The sequence below is a fragment of the Bubalus kerabau genome, chromosome 11, assembly GCF_029407905.1.
Source record: "Bubalus kerabau isolate K-KA32 ecotype Philippines breed swamp buffalo chromosome 11, PCC_UOA_SB_1v2, whole genome shotgun sequence".
In the NCBI taxonomy this organism is placed as follows: domain Eukaryota; kingdom Metazoa; phylum Chordata; class Mammalia; order Artiodactyla; family Bovidae; genus Bubalus; species Bubalus kerabau.
The window spans coordinates 10,279,821-10,296,842 of record NC_073634.1 but is presented as its reverse complement, the minus strand read 5'-3'; the positions used below and the strand labels follow the sequence as shown (position 1 = coordinate 10,296,842).

The window sequence follows — 17,022 nt, the reverse complement described above, 5'->3', positions numbered from 1 at the left end:
CTGATAAAAGAAGAAGAAAGATGACTATCTGGGAACCTGATAAGAAAAGAGATGATGGACGGTTAGCCTCATTTTACGGTGGGTTGGAGTTCCAGTATCTCTCTTATTTCTGAGTGAGTGAGTGCAAGTCACTCAGTTGTGCCCGACTCTTTGAGGCCCCATGGACTATACAGTCCGTGGGATTCTCTAGGCCAGAATACTGGAATGGGTAGCCTTTCCCTTCTCCATGGTATCTTCCCAACCCAGGGATCAAACCCAGGTCTCCTGCATTGCAGGCAGATTCTTTCCCAGCTGAGCCACAAGAGAAGCCCAAGAACACTAGAGTGGTAGCCTTTCCATTCTCCAGCAGATCTTCCTGACCCAGGAATCAAACTGGGGTCTCCTTCATTGCAGGCGGATTCTTTACCAACTGAGGACTTTCTCTAACCTCACTCTCCACCTCCATGGGGAAAGTCTCAGTACCAGGCACCCCTGGGGCTGTGACCCTCCCTAAGCAGGCTGGTGTTCTTTCAACCAGGAAGTTCTTACCTACTTATCTAAAGCAGAAAGTGATAGTCTTGCTGAAATGGTTTCACTTGGAAAGATTTGAAAGCTGCTGGGTTTACTTGATGCGTGCTATCTGCCGCTGACCCGCGTTCCTCCAGCAGGTGCAGGGCCTTTTGCTGACACATTCCCCTTGATCACTGACCTTCTCAAAACAGCAGTCAGAAAACATTCACCTACCCCAGATCATGTAATTCTGAAGTCATGGAAAGAGCCATGGCTAGGCAGTTGGAAGACCTGGGTTCGTAACTCAAATTTGTTTTGTGACCTTAAACAAGTGAGATAACTCTGCTAGGGGTTCCCGGGTGGCTCAGTGATAAAGAACCCACCATCCAATGCAGAAGACTTGGGTTTGAGCCCTGGGTTGGGAAGACCCCCTGGAGAGGAAAATGGCAACCCACTCCAGTATTCTTGCCTGGAAAATCCCATGCAGAGAGGAGCCTGGTAGGCTAGAGTCCATGGGGTCACAAAGAGTCAGACATGATGATGACAGAAAAAAAATAAAACAAGTCTTCTAACCTCAGCATCTTCTACTTGAAAATGAGAAACTGTGACTAAATGATTTTGGGGGATCCCATGACATAGTCACAAAAATCAAGGCCCTGGCAGTAAACTCACTTATAACCCTACTCAACAATTGGGATGTTCCACTGAATCCTCAACCTTAAAGAGCTCCTAATTAGAGGACATTGGTATAAATGTCATTTGATTAAATCAAAATTTCAAAAGAACTCACCTGAATAGCCTCTATACCTTTCCCCAAACTGATAAAAAGTATGCTTGATAGGTCTCTTTTGTGTGTGGTGGGGGGGGAGGTGGAAATAGATAGATAGATAGATAAATGTATATTGGCCACGTGGCATGTGATATCTTAGTTCCCAGACCAGAGATTGAACCCATGCCTTAGAAACTTGGTGTCTTAACCATTGGGCTGTTGGGGAAGTCCCTGATATGTCCCTCTTTTTTTCCTCAAGCTTTCAGCACTGTGGTTTTGATATTCTAATCTCAACCATCCCAGTTTTCTAAGCTCTATTACAACCAATCATGCTGAGACAGCTCCATCACCACTGGCATCCTGGGGCCCTATTTCTTCTCTGGTGGACAAGCTCCATCTGTCTCTGAAGGGGGAGGGAGCCCTGCTGATCCTGGAAAGTCAGGTCTGTAGGGTTGGGGGAGCCTGACCCCTACGGCCAGCAACTGGATCTGCATTTCTCTGTCTACCAAGGTGGAGGGGAGAGGGGGGGCGCAAATTTGCTGCAGAAACATAAGAATTAACTTTCTGTTTTCCAAACTAAGCAGAGAGAAATTGCTCAGCAGGAAGGCTGCTTGGGAGAGGGTAACCCGAACAAGAACTGATATCTGGAGGACCGGTTCCAAGAACAGCAGTAGGCACAAGTCTTATATACACACCCTTTGTCGAACTTGATACATGTTTCGTGTCAGAATGTCTCTCATGGACTCCACGTCTTCAGGGGAAAGTCTTTTGGTTTCTTGTGTCCTCTGGGCCCTGGAAACATCATTGGAGGGAAGCCAAGCATTATTCTTTCATCTTGGCAAGACAACCACAAAACCATCAATTTACTTTTAGGAGTTCCAATACCCAGAACCCCTGTTTTTCCACAAGCTTTCTTATTGTTTTAGGAAATTTGTAGAAAATATTGGCACATGTGCCTTGACTTGCATTTTGAACATATGGTTTCTTTGTCTATAACTTTTATGTGAGAATTATTCTAACTCATATATATATATACATATAATTTTTAAAATTTTAATAGGCTTGTTTTTATTTGAATGTACATTAGGAAAAATTACTACCAGCATATCAAACCACTTATTTACATTAACAATATAAATTTCCTATTTTAAAATCTTACAAAATATTTTTGCCCATAAAAAATTTCTACTATATGTAAGGTGTAAAGAATAATATAATAATAAAGCATGCACACATCCACCATGCAGCATAGAAACAGAACATTATGAATAATTAGTTTTTCCTCCTCTTTGTCTCTCCCTGAACATTTCAGAAGTTTAATCAAGTCTGAGAATTTTGTCCCTCCATTGCCTAATGCATTTTTAAAAAGTGGCGACAAACCAGTTATTTTTTCCTCCATATCTATTATGAACAGATATGTTTATAAAAAAATAAAAATCAATGATCAGAAAATCCATTCTTAGAAAGGATACCACAAAATGTAAATCAAATAATTCACTGTTAGAGTCAACACAAATTAGCTAATTCCTTGAAGGCTCACAGATAACACCATGTAGACACCACATTTGGAACAGCACTAATTTATGCTTCCCAGGTAGCTCAGTGGTAAAGGCTCTGCCTGCCAATGCAGAACACACAGGTTCGAACCCTGGGTTGGGAAGATCCCCTAGAGAAGGGAATGGCAACCCACTCCGGGGTAATTCCATGAACAAAGGAGCCTGACAGGCCCCAGGTTGCAAAGAGTTGGACATGACTTAGCAACTAAACAACAGCAACCTATCCAGTATTAAAACTTTGAGTACATTTATCTTGGAATTCTCTCTTTAGGGATTTTATCTCGGGTTAAAGAATAATGGGAAGAAACTAAAATCATATTTTACAAAGAGAGTTAAACTATCTCCACCTCCACCAGGAAAACCAGCCCAGCTTGGAGACACTGGACCCTCTGAGATTCTAGAAGCAGTTGACTTCTAGCCTCCTTGACCATGAGCACCTCCACCCCCAACCCCCTCCTAAAAGGGCTCAAAAGCCAAGTCAGGGCCAGGTTAGCCAACAATGCACAATTGTCCTCGGAGGTTTTCAGTCATGACATCGCTATGTGCAGAATTCTCATGTGACATACATATTCAATTTCAATCACTTGGGTCTAATGGTTGTAATTCCTAAAAACTTACTGTATGAATAATATATGCTCACTGTAGAACATATGAACACAAAAAAGAGAGAACTAAGGAAAATTAAACCTATCCGTTAATACTGTCACCTCCCTTGACATCTTGGTATAAACCCTTAAGGAGTTGTGATTTTTTTTTTCTTTTCTAGCTGCAGTTTTTTGAAATGCACATGTGTGCTAATTTACTATTTTCCACGTGTGCATGCATGCTCAGTTGTGTCCAACTCTCTGAGGCCTCATGGACTGCAGCCCTCCAGGCTCCTCTGTCCATTGGATTTCCCAGGCAAGAATATTGGAGTGGGTTGTCATTTCCTTCTCCAGGGGATCTTCCCAACTCAGTGATCAAAACTGCATCCCTCGCATGGGCAGGTGGATTCTTATTACATGCTTCTAAAGGTCTTAGGATAATTGATCGTAAAGATGAGTAGTTACTGCTTTCAATACAGGCCACTTTTTAAGTCCTTTCCCCCCCAAACAGTAGCGTCATTGCCAATAAATAGCAAAGACATTTTGTAAGTAATGTAAGGCCGGTAAAAGGATTTCAACCATTTGAATCCTGAAAAATCACAGGACGCCAGCATTTACTTAGCAATGCGATCTGCCAACGGACTAATACCCTTTCTACTAAATCAGTGAAATCAGTTTCTGTATCTCAGAACTGAAAATATCAACAGTATTGATATTTAGTTACCACCCTCAGTGATTTAAACAATATTATCAGGCTATTTCAACCTAACTATTTAAATGTCCTTCAAACAAAATTCATTCTGATGTAGATACACCCACATGTTCCCACAATCCGCATCTGCACACATGCCTTTATTATGGTGGAAGGAATCTATTGCTAAACAGAAACTACAGCTAATCAAACAGTTCCACTTCCTGTGTTCATAATAAACTGACCAAAGAGGGAAAAACCATGGGTAAAGGAAATGATAAAGTTAAACCTGAGATAGGAGATCTAATTTGGCATTCTCCCCAGTTTATAATTAACCATTTTGGGAAGGATCAGATTGAGTTAAAGCCCATTTAGGTTGCTGGTTGGGTATATAATGCAGGGGTCCCAGAGGCACTTCCTCATGTTAATCCACACTGAGAAGCTGTAGCTATAAAATTACAAGGAAGAATTACTGACCCAAGCAAGGTGATGCATACATTTTCCTACCTGCTACTTCATTAGCAAAATCACCCCTGAAATGATCATATCATGAGCACAGAACAGATAAAAACCACAGAAAAACTGAATGTCAGTAATCTCTAAGTCAAAAAAGTAAAATTATAAACTAAAAGACGCTTGGCACTGGAAGAAGACACAAAGGAAGTCTTGATCACCTTAAAGAAAAGGTCACTGGCAATCTCATGGCCATTAAGATCAAACTGGGAAAACTGGGATGTAAATGTGTTTGAATAAAAGGTTCAGATTTCTCTTAATCTTTTAAAAAAAAAATCAGAGGCTCTAATAATGTAAAAAGAATTTTCGGGACTTCCCTGGTGGTTCAGTGGTTAAGAATCTGCCTGCTAATGCAGGGGACATGGGTTTGATCCCTAGTCCTGGAAGATCTCACATGCCATGGAGCAACTAAGTCCGTGGGCCACAAGTACTGAAGCCTGCATGCACTCGAGCCGGGGCTCCACAGCAAGAGAAGCCGGTGCGATGAGAAGCATCACCACTGGAGAGTGGTCCCTGATCTCCACAGCGGGAGAAAAGCCCCCACACAGCAAGGAAGACCCAGAGTGGTCAAAAATAACAATAAATACATAAATTTATTTTTAAAAAGAGGCCTCAATTCTAAACACAGCAATGTAGGTATGAAATCCAGTAGATGTTATATTCATGCCCTAATCTGAAGTCCCAAAAGATCGAACATATCTGGATTTATCTGGAAGAATCCATGCTCCTTTAGTAGCTTTATACATGAAATCCAGGAAAATGTATGTTGCCCAAAGGACGTGCCCACTGAGTAAACAGTGGTACCAACAGCTCTTCTCTGTGTGTGGCTGCCTTTTGTCTTCTCAGAAAGGTCACCAAAGTGACCATCACTGAGGATGAGTGAGGACTCATCGTGGCCCCGGCTCCCCACAAGACAATATTCCATCACAGAAGTGAACACAGCGTGAGAATCTTCATTCTAGAGTCTTTGGTGTCAGCATGCACGACTGTAAACCTACACCTGGCAATATGTGATCAATTGAAAAATTCTTAAATTATAATCAACCAATATGTGCTTTTTTTTTTTTTATAAATGACCTTATAAGTATTTGGGAGTTTTTAAAGACAATATTCGGAGAAGGCAATGGCACCCCACTCCAGTACTCTTGCCTGGAAACTCCCATGGACAAAGGAGCCTGGAAGGCTGCAGTCCATGGGGTCGCTGAGGGTCGGACACAACTGAGCGACTTCACTTTCACTTTTCACTTTTCACTTTCATGCATTGGAGAAGGAAATGGCAACCCACTCCAGTGTTCTTGCCTGGAGAATCCCAGGTACGGGGGAGCCTGGTGGGCTGCCGTCTATGGGGTCGCACAGAGTCAGACACGACTGAAATGACTTAGCAGCAAAGACAATATTCTGAAGTCATATAGCTGTAGTGTGTTATGCCTATGCGTTTATTATAAATATTTTAATATCTTTTTGTGTGCTGAGTTGTTTCAGTAGTGTCTGACTCTTTGCGACCCCATGGATTATAGCCTGCCAAGCTGCTCTGTCCATGGGATTCTCCAGGCAAGAATACTACAGTGGGTTGCCATGCCCACCTCCAGGGGATCTTCCTGACCCAGGGATTGAACTGGAATCTCTTATGTCTCCTGCACTCGCAAGCAGATTCTTTACCACTAGCGCTTTAATAGCAACCAAATATTTTTAATCAGCTTGAGCCTCCACCCACTGATGTTTCTGAAGAGCTTACTGCTCATGGGTAAAGCAAGGTGCCTCATATTTAGAATAATAATCCAAATACATACTTATCTACGCAATAGAGTTGTTTTGAGAGTCAAATAAAATAATGCATGTAAAAGTAATGAAATTCCCTAGAATCAGCATCATCTACAGCGTGCCATAGACAACTTCTGGGGATAGTGTTCTCCTGAAGGTCACTGAGTTTAGAAATCTTAACCTCTTGGAGAACAATTGCTTCAACTTCTAAAGAAAAAAAATATGTGTGCGTCTTGTTGTTATGCTCTCATAGAGAATCACAAAAAGCGAGCTGAGTGCACACTTCTTTTTCCTATTATTGTATGAAGGTTTGTTTTTTAAGAAATTAGCTGCTTTGATCTTAGGAGAGGAATTCCTCTTTGCTTGATGTCCTACAGATTTCTGATGAGATCAAATGAAGGCAATTTAAATACTAGACTTGTAGTAAATATCGATTTTAAAAAACCTCTCCCACCTCGGTTAACTAACTAGTTTGGGCTACAGAAGCGGGTATCTCTAAGCTATAAGGCTCTCTTACTAATCTTGAATGTCGGAAAAATAACTGACTCAATTCAAACACAGCCTCCAAATGAAACTGGATTAAAATTTGCCTTGAGGTCACCTGCTTATAAGCAATACAAAATAATACAGAGATCCAAAATATGCTTTAGCTCACAACAGATTGGTCTCATTTGAGATAAGCACCCCTATCCCAGACAAGTCCTCACATCACTAGTGAGTAGATGTTTGAGGATGTTCCTCGTGGTCTAAACTGCCTGCACCTCTCCTGGTGAGCATTAAAAGTGAAAAAAAGTGAAAGTGTTAGTCGCTCAGCTGTGTCCAACTCTTTTCGACCCCTTGGACTATAGCCCACCAGATTCCTCTGTCCATGGGGATTCTCCAGGCAAGAATACTGGAATGGGTAGCCAGCCATTCCCTTCTCCAAGGGATCCTCCCGATCCAGGGATCAAACTCAGGTCTCCTGCATTGCAGGCAGATGCTTTACTGTCTGAGCCACCAGGGAAACCTTGGGTAAGGGGATGCCCAAAAGTTCAGGAATAAAGTGAAGTAGGATTTGAGTGCAATGCTGTAGAAAATAAAAGTAAATGCAAAATTATCAGTGATGAATGAAATATTAATAGCAACATTTGAAACAAAGGCAAGATCAATATTTCCCACTTTTCTTCCTGTCTCAGGCTCTCATATGGCTCATCACGTCACTGCCAATTAATATTTGTCAACATCTTCTCATTTTAGGATCGGAAGTTTCCTTAAAGCTATGTAAAACCAACCAACAAACCAACCAACCACAAAAACAGTCTCACCAAGAAATAAGGCAGAAAGCTTTCTGTTTATACTGAGACGCCCTCAGGGATGCTCCTTTAGATCTTTTCCCCAGACTGGGATTTTTCCCACTTAAGAAAGGTGATGGTTTTTCTGACTCATTAGCAAGTAAGGGTGAGAAATAACACTCAGGCATTGAGGACAAGTTGATTGCTGTCTATTCTTATCTCTTATCTATTTGCTTTTCAAACATGAGGAGGTTAGGAGAAGGTGGATACTCCTGATCTTCTAAAGATGCCAGGGTGGAGAGGCTGGAGTCACTTATGCTAAATATACATCGTGACTACTTTCCCCAATTTGTGCACTGTTTCTTGGAGGAAAACTGGGCATCCTTGGTAGGGGGTGGGATAATTCTTATGACACTGAAGGGGTTCTTATAAATTCAGATCAGTGTCAATGTGCTCAGTCATGCCCCACTTTTTTCCACCTCCTGGACTGTGGCCTACCACGCTCTTCTGTCCATGGGATTTCCCAAGCAAGAATACTGGAGTGGGTCACCATTCCCTTCTCCAGGGTATGTTCCTGACCTAGGGATCGAACCCATATCTCCTGCATCAGCAGGCAGATTCTTTACCACTGCACCACCTGGGAAGCCTCCATCAGAGGCCTAAAATTTCTACCAGCTCTTGGGACTATAGCCTTTCAGGTGCTCTGGCTGAAGCACCAGGTTTCAAAGGGGATCCTCTTATAATGATGGAGTATGTACCAGACTTACCCCTCCCTACACTGCCTCTTTACCAACTCCCTAAGGTCCCCTGGCCCCTCCATGCTCCTGCTCACAGCTGGTCTCACATAGACTCAAGCCATCTCCCAACTTGCCACAGATCTTTGCCTGAGACACAGTTACAAACACAGCCTTCTCTTTAAATATCCCACCAATCACCACAGCTCTTGCTCCTACCCCCTCATCCCCCAATCCCAGTTAGCATCCTAGGATGCAGATCTGGTCTTGCATAGAAGACAGCAAGAGACAACTCATGGGAGAAGGCAACGTAAGACTAGCAGAGGCACATCAGCAGGGCTTATAGGGTAGACATGTCTGACCAGGAAGAGAAAGACTTCTAAAATGTGCTAAAAATAGTCTATAAACTAACTCGCCCCTCCCTCCCAAAGAAAGATGTCAAAAAAACTCTCCTTTTTTTGCTAGAAAGTACTTTAGGTGAAATTGATAGAGCATGGACCAAGCTACAAGGTGCCAAGATGTAGATGTTATTCATCTCATTTTTGCTTTGTTATATCTCTGCCTCTTCACTCCTAGGATCACCTTTAAATAGAACAATGAGCTACTGCTCTCTGTAATTCTGACTCTGAGGGTCCAGATCAAGGGCGATGTCACTTACTGATGGGGGGTGGAAAAGGCTGTAGAACTTAGAACCCCCGACTCCACCATCTCAATTGCTTGTTTCATTTCCAGCTTCTTGTACAAGGAAACAAGGCTCGATTTTGGCAGATTCTTTCGGATGAGGATTTTCCGTAAGTATTTATGATCAAACTTCTTAAACCTGAAAATGAAAACCAATATTTTGGAAATCTTCGGTCTCTGTACATGTTATGCAAGTATATACACTTTTCTTGAAACAAGCTTCCACTTAACTGTGTTATTCTCAAAAACGCCAGGACAGTGCCTGGAATTCATAGACTCTGAACACTTTTTTTTTTTTTTTAAATCATAGAATTCATACACTTTTTTTAAATAAAGAAAGAAAGGCCAGATGGCCTGAATACATTGAAAATCAACCTAACAAAAGGAAGGGACAAGCTATAATCAGGGCAAAAAGTAGGCATTAAATGGGAAGCAGGAGAGACCAGTTCAGTTCCAATTGTGGGAGAAGAAAGGAGGGGTTGATCGGGGCTTTTGTTGGTCCATCCTAGTAACTGGTAACAGTGGCAGCTGCGTGTACAGCGATGCCGGCCTATTCAGCCAGAACCATAAGTTTAAATAGCCTGGTAGTTACAGTCGTTTCCTTCATTATGCTGCAGATCATTTTGAATCCTGCCAATTAGGTGGAGGCTGGTGGGAGAGCCCACATATACTCTGAATGATGGAGCATCTGAATAAGCCAGACGCTGATGGCCGCTGACCATTGTCTCAAAGCTCGGGCTGACCCATTAGACTGAGCCACTCAGAGAACGTGCGGCCTTCAGTGTCAGCCATTTGTTTGGAGGAGGAATTTTCAATACCTCCAGCCATCTTCCATTCAAAGAGTAATGTGTCTGCTGCTTTATTTCCTGGGTTGCTGGAATGTCACCTGGTCTCCTGGTCTGTGGGGTGAATGGACTCTTAATCAGCCAAAGCTCCTCTGGGTCGAGCAGGCTCTGATTCATGGGCTTTGTGATCTGTGTTTGGTTCATACTAGGCTCACTTTGGCTCCAAAAGGGTCATCTCTCAGCCTTCTTCATGAGAAGCAATGGTTTCTGTTTATTCCTCAGTCTGTTGCCACTAGCCCTCAACTATCAGAACTTGTCTGAGTTCCTCAACCCGGGCTCACCTTGACCTTGTACTGGTCAAGACCAGTGGTCACCATTGCCCTTGTGCTATTAGCCACTGGCTCCTCCTGATGGACGACTTGGTGGCCACTTCCTATAAACCCAGCATGTCCTGCTTCCCTTCTAGCCTTTCTCATGACTTCTTCCCAGGCTCCTCTGTTCTTCCTCTTCCTTTCCTGCCTCAGAAGAAAGGAAAAAGGAAAAAAAGGAAAGCTTCTCCAAGTCCTGTCCTCAGGGAGCTTCCCCTCTTCTCAGGATCCCAGTTATCTCAGCCACATCCACATCTTGGGGTACCAAATACTGACAATTTACAATCTCTATCACCAGTCACGGTTTCCTCCTGAACTTGAAACTCAGTTCCAAAAGGGGTTGAGTGAGAATGAGACACTTAAGCAGAATCTGCTATTAACTCTGAACATTCTTCTACAGTCTATAAACTTAACCATGATATTGTTACCTCCCTCTGCTCGCTAGCTGAAGATCAGGTGGTCATTCTCATTTTCCCTTGCCTCATCTTGCTTTTCTGATGTCATAGCCAACATGTCTCCCCTAGAAGTATTTCAATATCCCTTCTGCTAATTCTTGACCTTCACTAGTCTGGAAGCTTTGTGGCTCATTGAAAACAAGAGACCTAAATGCACATCCAGGTTCCACTGTACGGCAGTTTAACTGACTTCTCAGAATTGGTTTGCTCATCTTTAAAATGAGAATAACAACACAGGACAGTTAAGGAGATCATGTGAGAGATAACTGGTGTGAGAGAGAATTCCCCTCTTTCTTTTTATTGGAGTATAATTGCTTTAAAACATCGGGTTAATATACTCACGATTTCTATAGTAAAATATATCCCCTCCCTCTCGAGCCTCCCTCCCACCCTCGCATCCCACCCTCTAGGTCATCACAGAGCACCAGCCAAGCTCTCTGTTCTACACAGCAGCTTCCCACCGGCTATCTGTTTTACACATGGTAGTGTATATGTGTCAATGCTATGTGTCTCCCCATTTAATTTTTCTTTTTCTAATCCAGCTTCCACATCACTGTGTAGTTTGCTTTCCGAAGTCCAAGTATGGCTAGGCTCTTATTTAATAAATAGCCTTTTGATATGAGTCTTAAAGATCAAATTGAACTTTATAGTATCAATGGCTGTACGGAGATGCTGGACTCTGCACTGTAAAAGTGCGTCCTTGTCTTTCCTATCTTTCACCTTGTCTCATCTTTCTGACCATATCCAAACCAGGGCGTGCTCTCCCTTGCCTTTGCAAGGGAGATACACTGCTTGAAATACACTGCTATTGCTGACGCTTGGCAGGCTTGCATTCTTCTCTGCATTCTCTGCCTCACTTATTTTCCAAACCCACTCCCACATTATTATATAGTTTATGCATTTGCCTCTGTTATAACATGCCCCATGCATGCTCAGTCACTCAGTCTTGTCCAACTCTTTGTACTCCAGGGACTGTAGCCCACCAGGCTCCTCTGTCCATGGGATATTCCAGGCAAGGATACTGGAGTGGGTTGACATTTCCTTCTCCAGGGGGATCTTCCTGAGCCAGGGATTGAACCCACATCTCCTGCATTGGCAGGTGGATTCTTTATGGCTGAGCACCTGGGAAGCAGGTTGTACTAATTCTTTCTAAAGCACTCAGTTCCAAGTTCACTGCCTCCACCCCCTGGGAGTCCATTTCCCAGGACTTCTTCCTGCTTCCTATATGCCATGACTCCCGGGCCCTTTGTCTTCCCGGTCCCCTTCCTCGGGATTCTCTAGAATTCCATGCTCAGCTTCCAGGGGAAGCTTCCGCGGCTCCCCACGTCACACCTGCCCCTCCTCGGGGCTGAAAGCTGTTTCTTACTTGTCTCTCACTTGGTACTGGCTCCACTGCCCACACACATCTTCAACTCCAGCTTTCAGGTGGTCCATCAGCTGACAACAAACACAGAGAGATGATTGCTAGTGAAGCATTAACCCTACAAGACACACAAGGAAAGTTAACACGCCGTGAAAAACAAAGGCAGCTTTGGTTTCCTAGCTCATATCTTCTTTTCTATCACTCTGTTGATAGAACCAAAGCTTACAATGCCTTTCCCAGTAAGGCCACCAAGTTTCACAATTCAAAGGCTCTGTAGATAAGTTCTTCAATAAAGCACATAACTTCCAAGGAAAACAAGGTACTTGCTTTGCTATGAATACTATCTTTCTAGAATGATCAAGGAAGATTCTCATTACTGAAATGACATGGATATAAAGCCTAATAACTAATCATCGCTCTAATTTCATTGCAAAAAGAAAAGAAAATGCCAGTCCCTTTTTATACAGTTTCTAAAAATATAGTTTTACAGATATTCTATTATAATATCTCCTGGAGAAGGAAAGGGCAGCCTACTCCAGTATTCTTGCCTGGGAATTCCCAGGAGCCTGGTGGGCTACAGTCCATGGGGTTGCAAAAGGAGCCAGACATGACTAAGCAACAAAATTATAACGACAGAATTATATCTGTTTTTATCTGATCTTTTTGTCTCAGTATTTACATTTCACCATCCACGCCAGTTATACTCCATTTGCTTTATCCAAATTGTTTATAAGAATTTAGGGAAAAACACAATCTCTTTATAAGTTATTAATTTACAAATAATCTAAGTTTATAGTTAGTGAAGTTTATCATGGCTTCTAAATTGTGGGGAGAAAGTAGATGAAAATACTCAATTAATTCTGAAACAATTATGCCCTTTCTACCAATAATTATATCTTTTGTGATAAAAAGAGATAAATACGAAAGGGGTGAAATATCCAGGTTCTATTATTTTAGGTATACTATCTAATTTCTTAATGTAATGAATAGCGGGGATAAAGACAGAGACAAAAATCTTCAGTCAAGTTAAAGCACATTTTTTTTTAAGTTCTATGTATTTATTATTTACTGTTGGCTGTGCTGGGGTTTTGCTGCCACTTGGTCTTTTCTCCGGCTGAGGCAGCTGGGGGCCCCTCTTTCTAGTAGCAGCGTGTGTTCTCATTGCGGTGTTTCTCTTGTTGCAGAGCACGGGCCCCGGGGCAGGCAGGCTTTGGTAGCTGCGGCTCCCAGCTCTAGAGCACAGGCTCAGTACTTGCAGAGCACAGGCTCCTCTGAGGCCGCTGGGGTCTTCCAGGACCAGGGATGGAATCTGTGTCTCCCGCATTGGCAGGCAGATTGTTTACCACTGAACCACCAGGGAAGCCCAAAGCACTCGGGCTGTATTCCACTGTGTTTAGAGGAATACTTCTTTTAAAACGCTCACTCCTTATCCCCAGCTGTTAAATACTTCCAAATGGGCTTGGAAAATTTTTCAGTTTGGATTTCCTGGAATTAAAATTATTTTATTTCCATGGGTGACTTTGGCCATGAAATTCTGTGCTGACTTTGACTTCATCAGTTTTTCCAGCATCAGGGTTAAGGACTCTCAGACATGAAGGAAAACTACACATCATGTGGGTCAATGGTCTCGAAGCCTGTGGCTGGAAGCCTGCATCTCCGGGACAGCGCCTGTGCCGAGTGTCCCAGTTACTGTCTGCGATTCACCTGTGACTGTGCCGTATGAGAAACCACTGTCCCGATGCTCTTCATTAGGAACCGAAGCTTCTCACGGTGCATCTTCTGCGCATTAGTTCCCATTTCTATTCCCCAGAGCCACTTGTTGCTGTTTAGTCGCTCAGTTGTGTCCGACACTTTGCGACCCCATGGACTGAAGCATGCCAGGCTCCTCTGTCCATGAGATTCTCCAGGCAAGAATACTGGAATGGGTTGCCATGCCCTTCTCCAGGGGATCTTCCCGGCCCAGAGATCAAACCTGGGTGTCCTGCATGGCAGGCAGATTCTTTACCATCTGAGCCACAAGGAAAGCCCATAATGGCCTATATGGAAAAAAAAAAATCTAGAAAAAAACAGACCCTTTCCTAGAACCTTCAGAAAGAAAGTCAGTCCTGCAAGATCTTGATTTCATCCCAGTGAGACTCACTGTGAACTTCTGCCTCCAGAACTATATGATAATAAGTGTAAGATTAAAGCAACTGAGTTTGTGATAATTTCCTACGGCAATACTGCCGGTGGAGCTGGAGAGGAAAGGGACCATGTCTAGTGACATAGCCACACCTCTAAATCGACTCCCATAGGCGACCGAGGGGCACACCTTACTAACTTATTAATCACGACCTAGAGATAACTTACACGAGTATGGAGTTCTTCGTTGATGGATTCTTTTTTATTGGTCTTTCTAACATCCAGATACCTGACCAGAGGGCCAACTGTGATTCCCTGTGTTGTAAACAACAAAATAAAGGTTTTGTTGTAGCAAAGATTGTCACTGTAGAGACCACAAATCTATTAGCAAAACTCCCAATTTTTATGTCTTTGTTTTATACTAGTTTCTCCTGAATAAATGCTCCCGTGTTTACTTTAGTTCTTATTTAATGTTTTTAAATTCTGCAATAAAAACAGGTTTTATATTTTAAACCAAGGGCATAGTTTCATTCTTTAAAATAAACTCCCATTAGTTTGCTAAGCACTAATTCCAGTTAAAATAAAAACTACTACTAACTTGAATCTTATTTTCAGTAATACACATTAGAGGTGCTATCATTTACCTGTACCTAAGAACATTTTGATTTTATTATTCAGAAGTCATCAAAATTTAGAGTTTCCGGGATGACCCAAAACATGATCTAGACATATTTGGGAATTTAGTTTCAGTATTGAACACATATCTGAAAATCAGATAACAGTACCCTTGTCTTGGTATTTTATTAATTTAACACACAATCCTGAGAGGAATAGACTTATTTCAAATAGGAAAGAAATCTACCAACCTGAATAAATACAGTAAAATATATAATGACTAGGGTAGCAGTAACAAACAATTTCTTCCTAGGAAAAAGAGACAGAGGAAGCAAAAACGCAAGGGAAAAACTTCCAGCTCCTCGGACACCACTGTAGAAAATTACGCACTGGTCCTTGATGGAGAAGGGGAAAGTCCGAAACTGGTTACTGACATAGAAGAGAACAAACACGCCTAGAAGGGGGAAAATATGTATTAGAGGAGAGGGTCATGAATGAGCAGAGACACAGCAGTGCTAGTGAATACAGGTCATGCCATGCGCCCCCAAGCAAGGCAACTGAATTTCATCACACCCACGGCTGTCCACGCCCAACAGATCAGCTTATAAAGCTTTTCACTTCTCCGCCAGTTGTGGCACAGCAGTGCTTCAAGTCAGAAGTCTTGTTCCCGACAGGGATGCTCACAAGCGTGTGTGTTTCCGTGTGTGTGTGTATTTGGGATTTCCCAGGTGGCTCAGTGGTAAAGAATCAGCCTGCAATGCAGGAGACGAGGGTTTGATCCCTGGCTTGGGAAGATCCAGGAGAAGGACATGGCAGCCCACTTCAGTATTCTTACCAGGACAACACCATGGACAGAGCAGCCAGGAGGGCTACATGGGGTCACATAAAGTCGGACAAGACTCAGTGACTGAGCATGTCTGTGTATTTAGAGGAATACATCTTGATTCTTTTGCTATAAAAAATGGCATCTATTTTCTAATCCATTTTCGTAAACTTTGCTATGCCTTTCAAAATCAAGAAAAGCAACGGTATTACTTGGAGGGTACAAGCCTTTCTATCAACTCCTATTCTCACTGAGTCAGCAGAGGAGGTGTGTGACTTTGAAGGTGAGAAGGGCCCTCGAAGTGCCTGGGGGGTTCTCTGCAGGTGAGCAGAGCTTGTGTGGGTGGTTTGGTTCTTCTTGAAACTCAGTGCACACAAGAAAGGAAGTTGGCAAGGGGTCACCAGGGGGCTTCTTACTGTCAGTAAGTGGAAATGGAGGGTGGGAGAGCTTATTGGAAACAGGTGATGTCTATCACATCTTTCTCCATCTCCCAGTGGCCCACACGGCTGAGTTACAACCAATGCAGGATTTCCTGGTGAGAGCAGTCCCTTCACTTAAGCTCTGACTAATCAGAGAATAATAAAGCACTCGGTATCGTCATGTGACTTCTAATGACACAGACATCTCAGCAAGCATCCTTGACATTAACTCTACTGCCCTATAGATCGCGGTAGTATTAGAACTGAAAGGGACCTAATGAATTGGTCCACACCCACCATTGTGTGCTTGGGGTAGAAGTTTTTGAGTAGTTGACTGTCTGCTCAAGATCAAATAATATCACCAACTCAAGAGACCAGAATTTGAGCAAACTCTGGGAGATGGTGGAGGACAGAGGAGCCTGGTGTGCTACAATTCACGGGGTTACAGAGTCGGACATGCCCTAGCCACTGAACCACCACCGCCATCACCAAGGTCAAATGACTAGTTAGTGATAGCAACAAGACTTGATGTGACATTATAAATTTATATCCGAGTATTCTTAATCCTTTTCTCCCCTGAAGACCCAATAGGCACACATATTCAGAGTTAATTTTATGAATAATTTAAATATTTCCACATCCTTGTTATTCTTTCCTAGCATCCTTTGATAGTAGGGACATTGAAAATGCAGGAGACAATGCAATTTAATGTTTTTCATTTTGCTTTGTTTGTCCCCGCTCCTCCACAGGCTAGTCATGTGACCTGGGACAAGTGTCTTAATCTTGTCAGATACTCAGTGTCCTCACCTGCTTTATGGAGATGCTAACAGTATTTATATCAGAAGATGAAGGTAAAGTTCAAGAAACTCAATATTTATAAATAACAGAAAACATGACCTTCTACGTTATAACCCTTCATGAGTGAGAACTATTCTTAGCTACCATGAGTCAGGTGGTAGCCAGAGAGCTGGACTCTGACACCTGGCTCTGTCCCTCACCCTGATGTGGCCAAGTCATTTTCTTG

General features: G+C 42.7%; 1 protein-coding gene across 1 annotated transcript in view; it reads right to left on the bottom strand.

Annotated features, from left to right (window-relative positions):
• Nucleotides 1–17,022, bottom strand: part of SLC9A4 (solute carrier family 9 member A4) — a 63,975-nt gene that overhangs the window by 7,325 nt on the left and 39,628 nt on the right. Inside the window, exons 5-9 of the mRNA XM_055539269.1 lie at nt 15,008–15,210; nt 14,370–14,456; nt 12,024–12,094; nt 9,027–9,188; nt 1,954–2,050 (exon numbers count right to left, since the gene is read on the bottom strand). Coding sequence (XP_055395244.1) covers nt 1,954–2,050; nt 9,027–9,188; nt 12,024–12,094; nt 14,370–14,456; nt 15,008–15,210 — 620 coding nt within the window. The remainder of the gene's footprint in view (nt 1–1,953; nt 2,051–9,026; nt 9,189–12,023; nt 12,095–14,369; nt 14,457–15,007; nt 15,211–17,022) is intronic.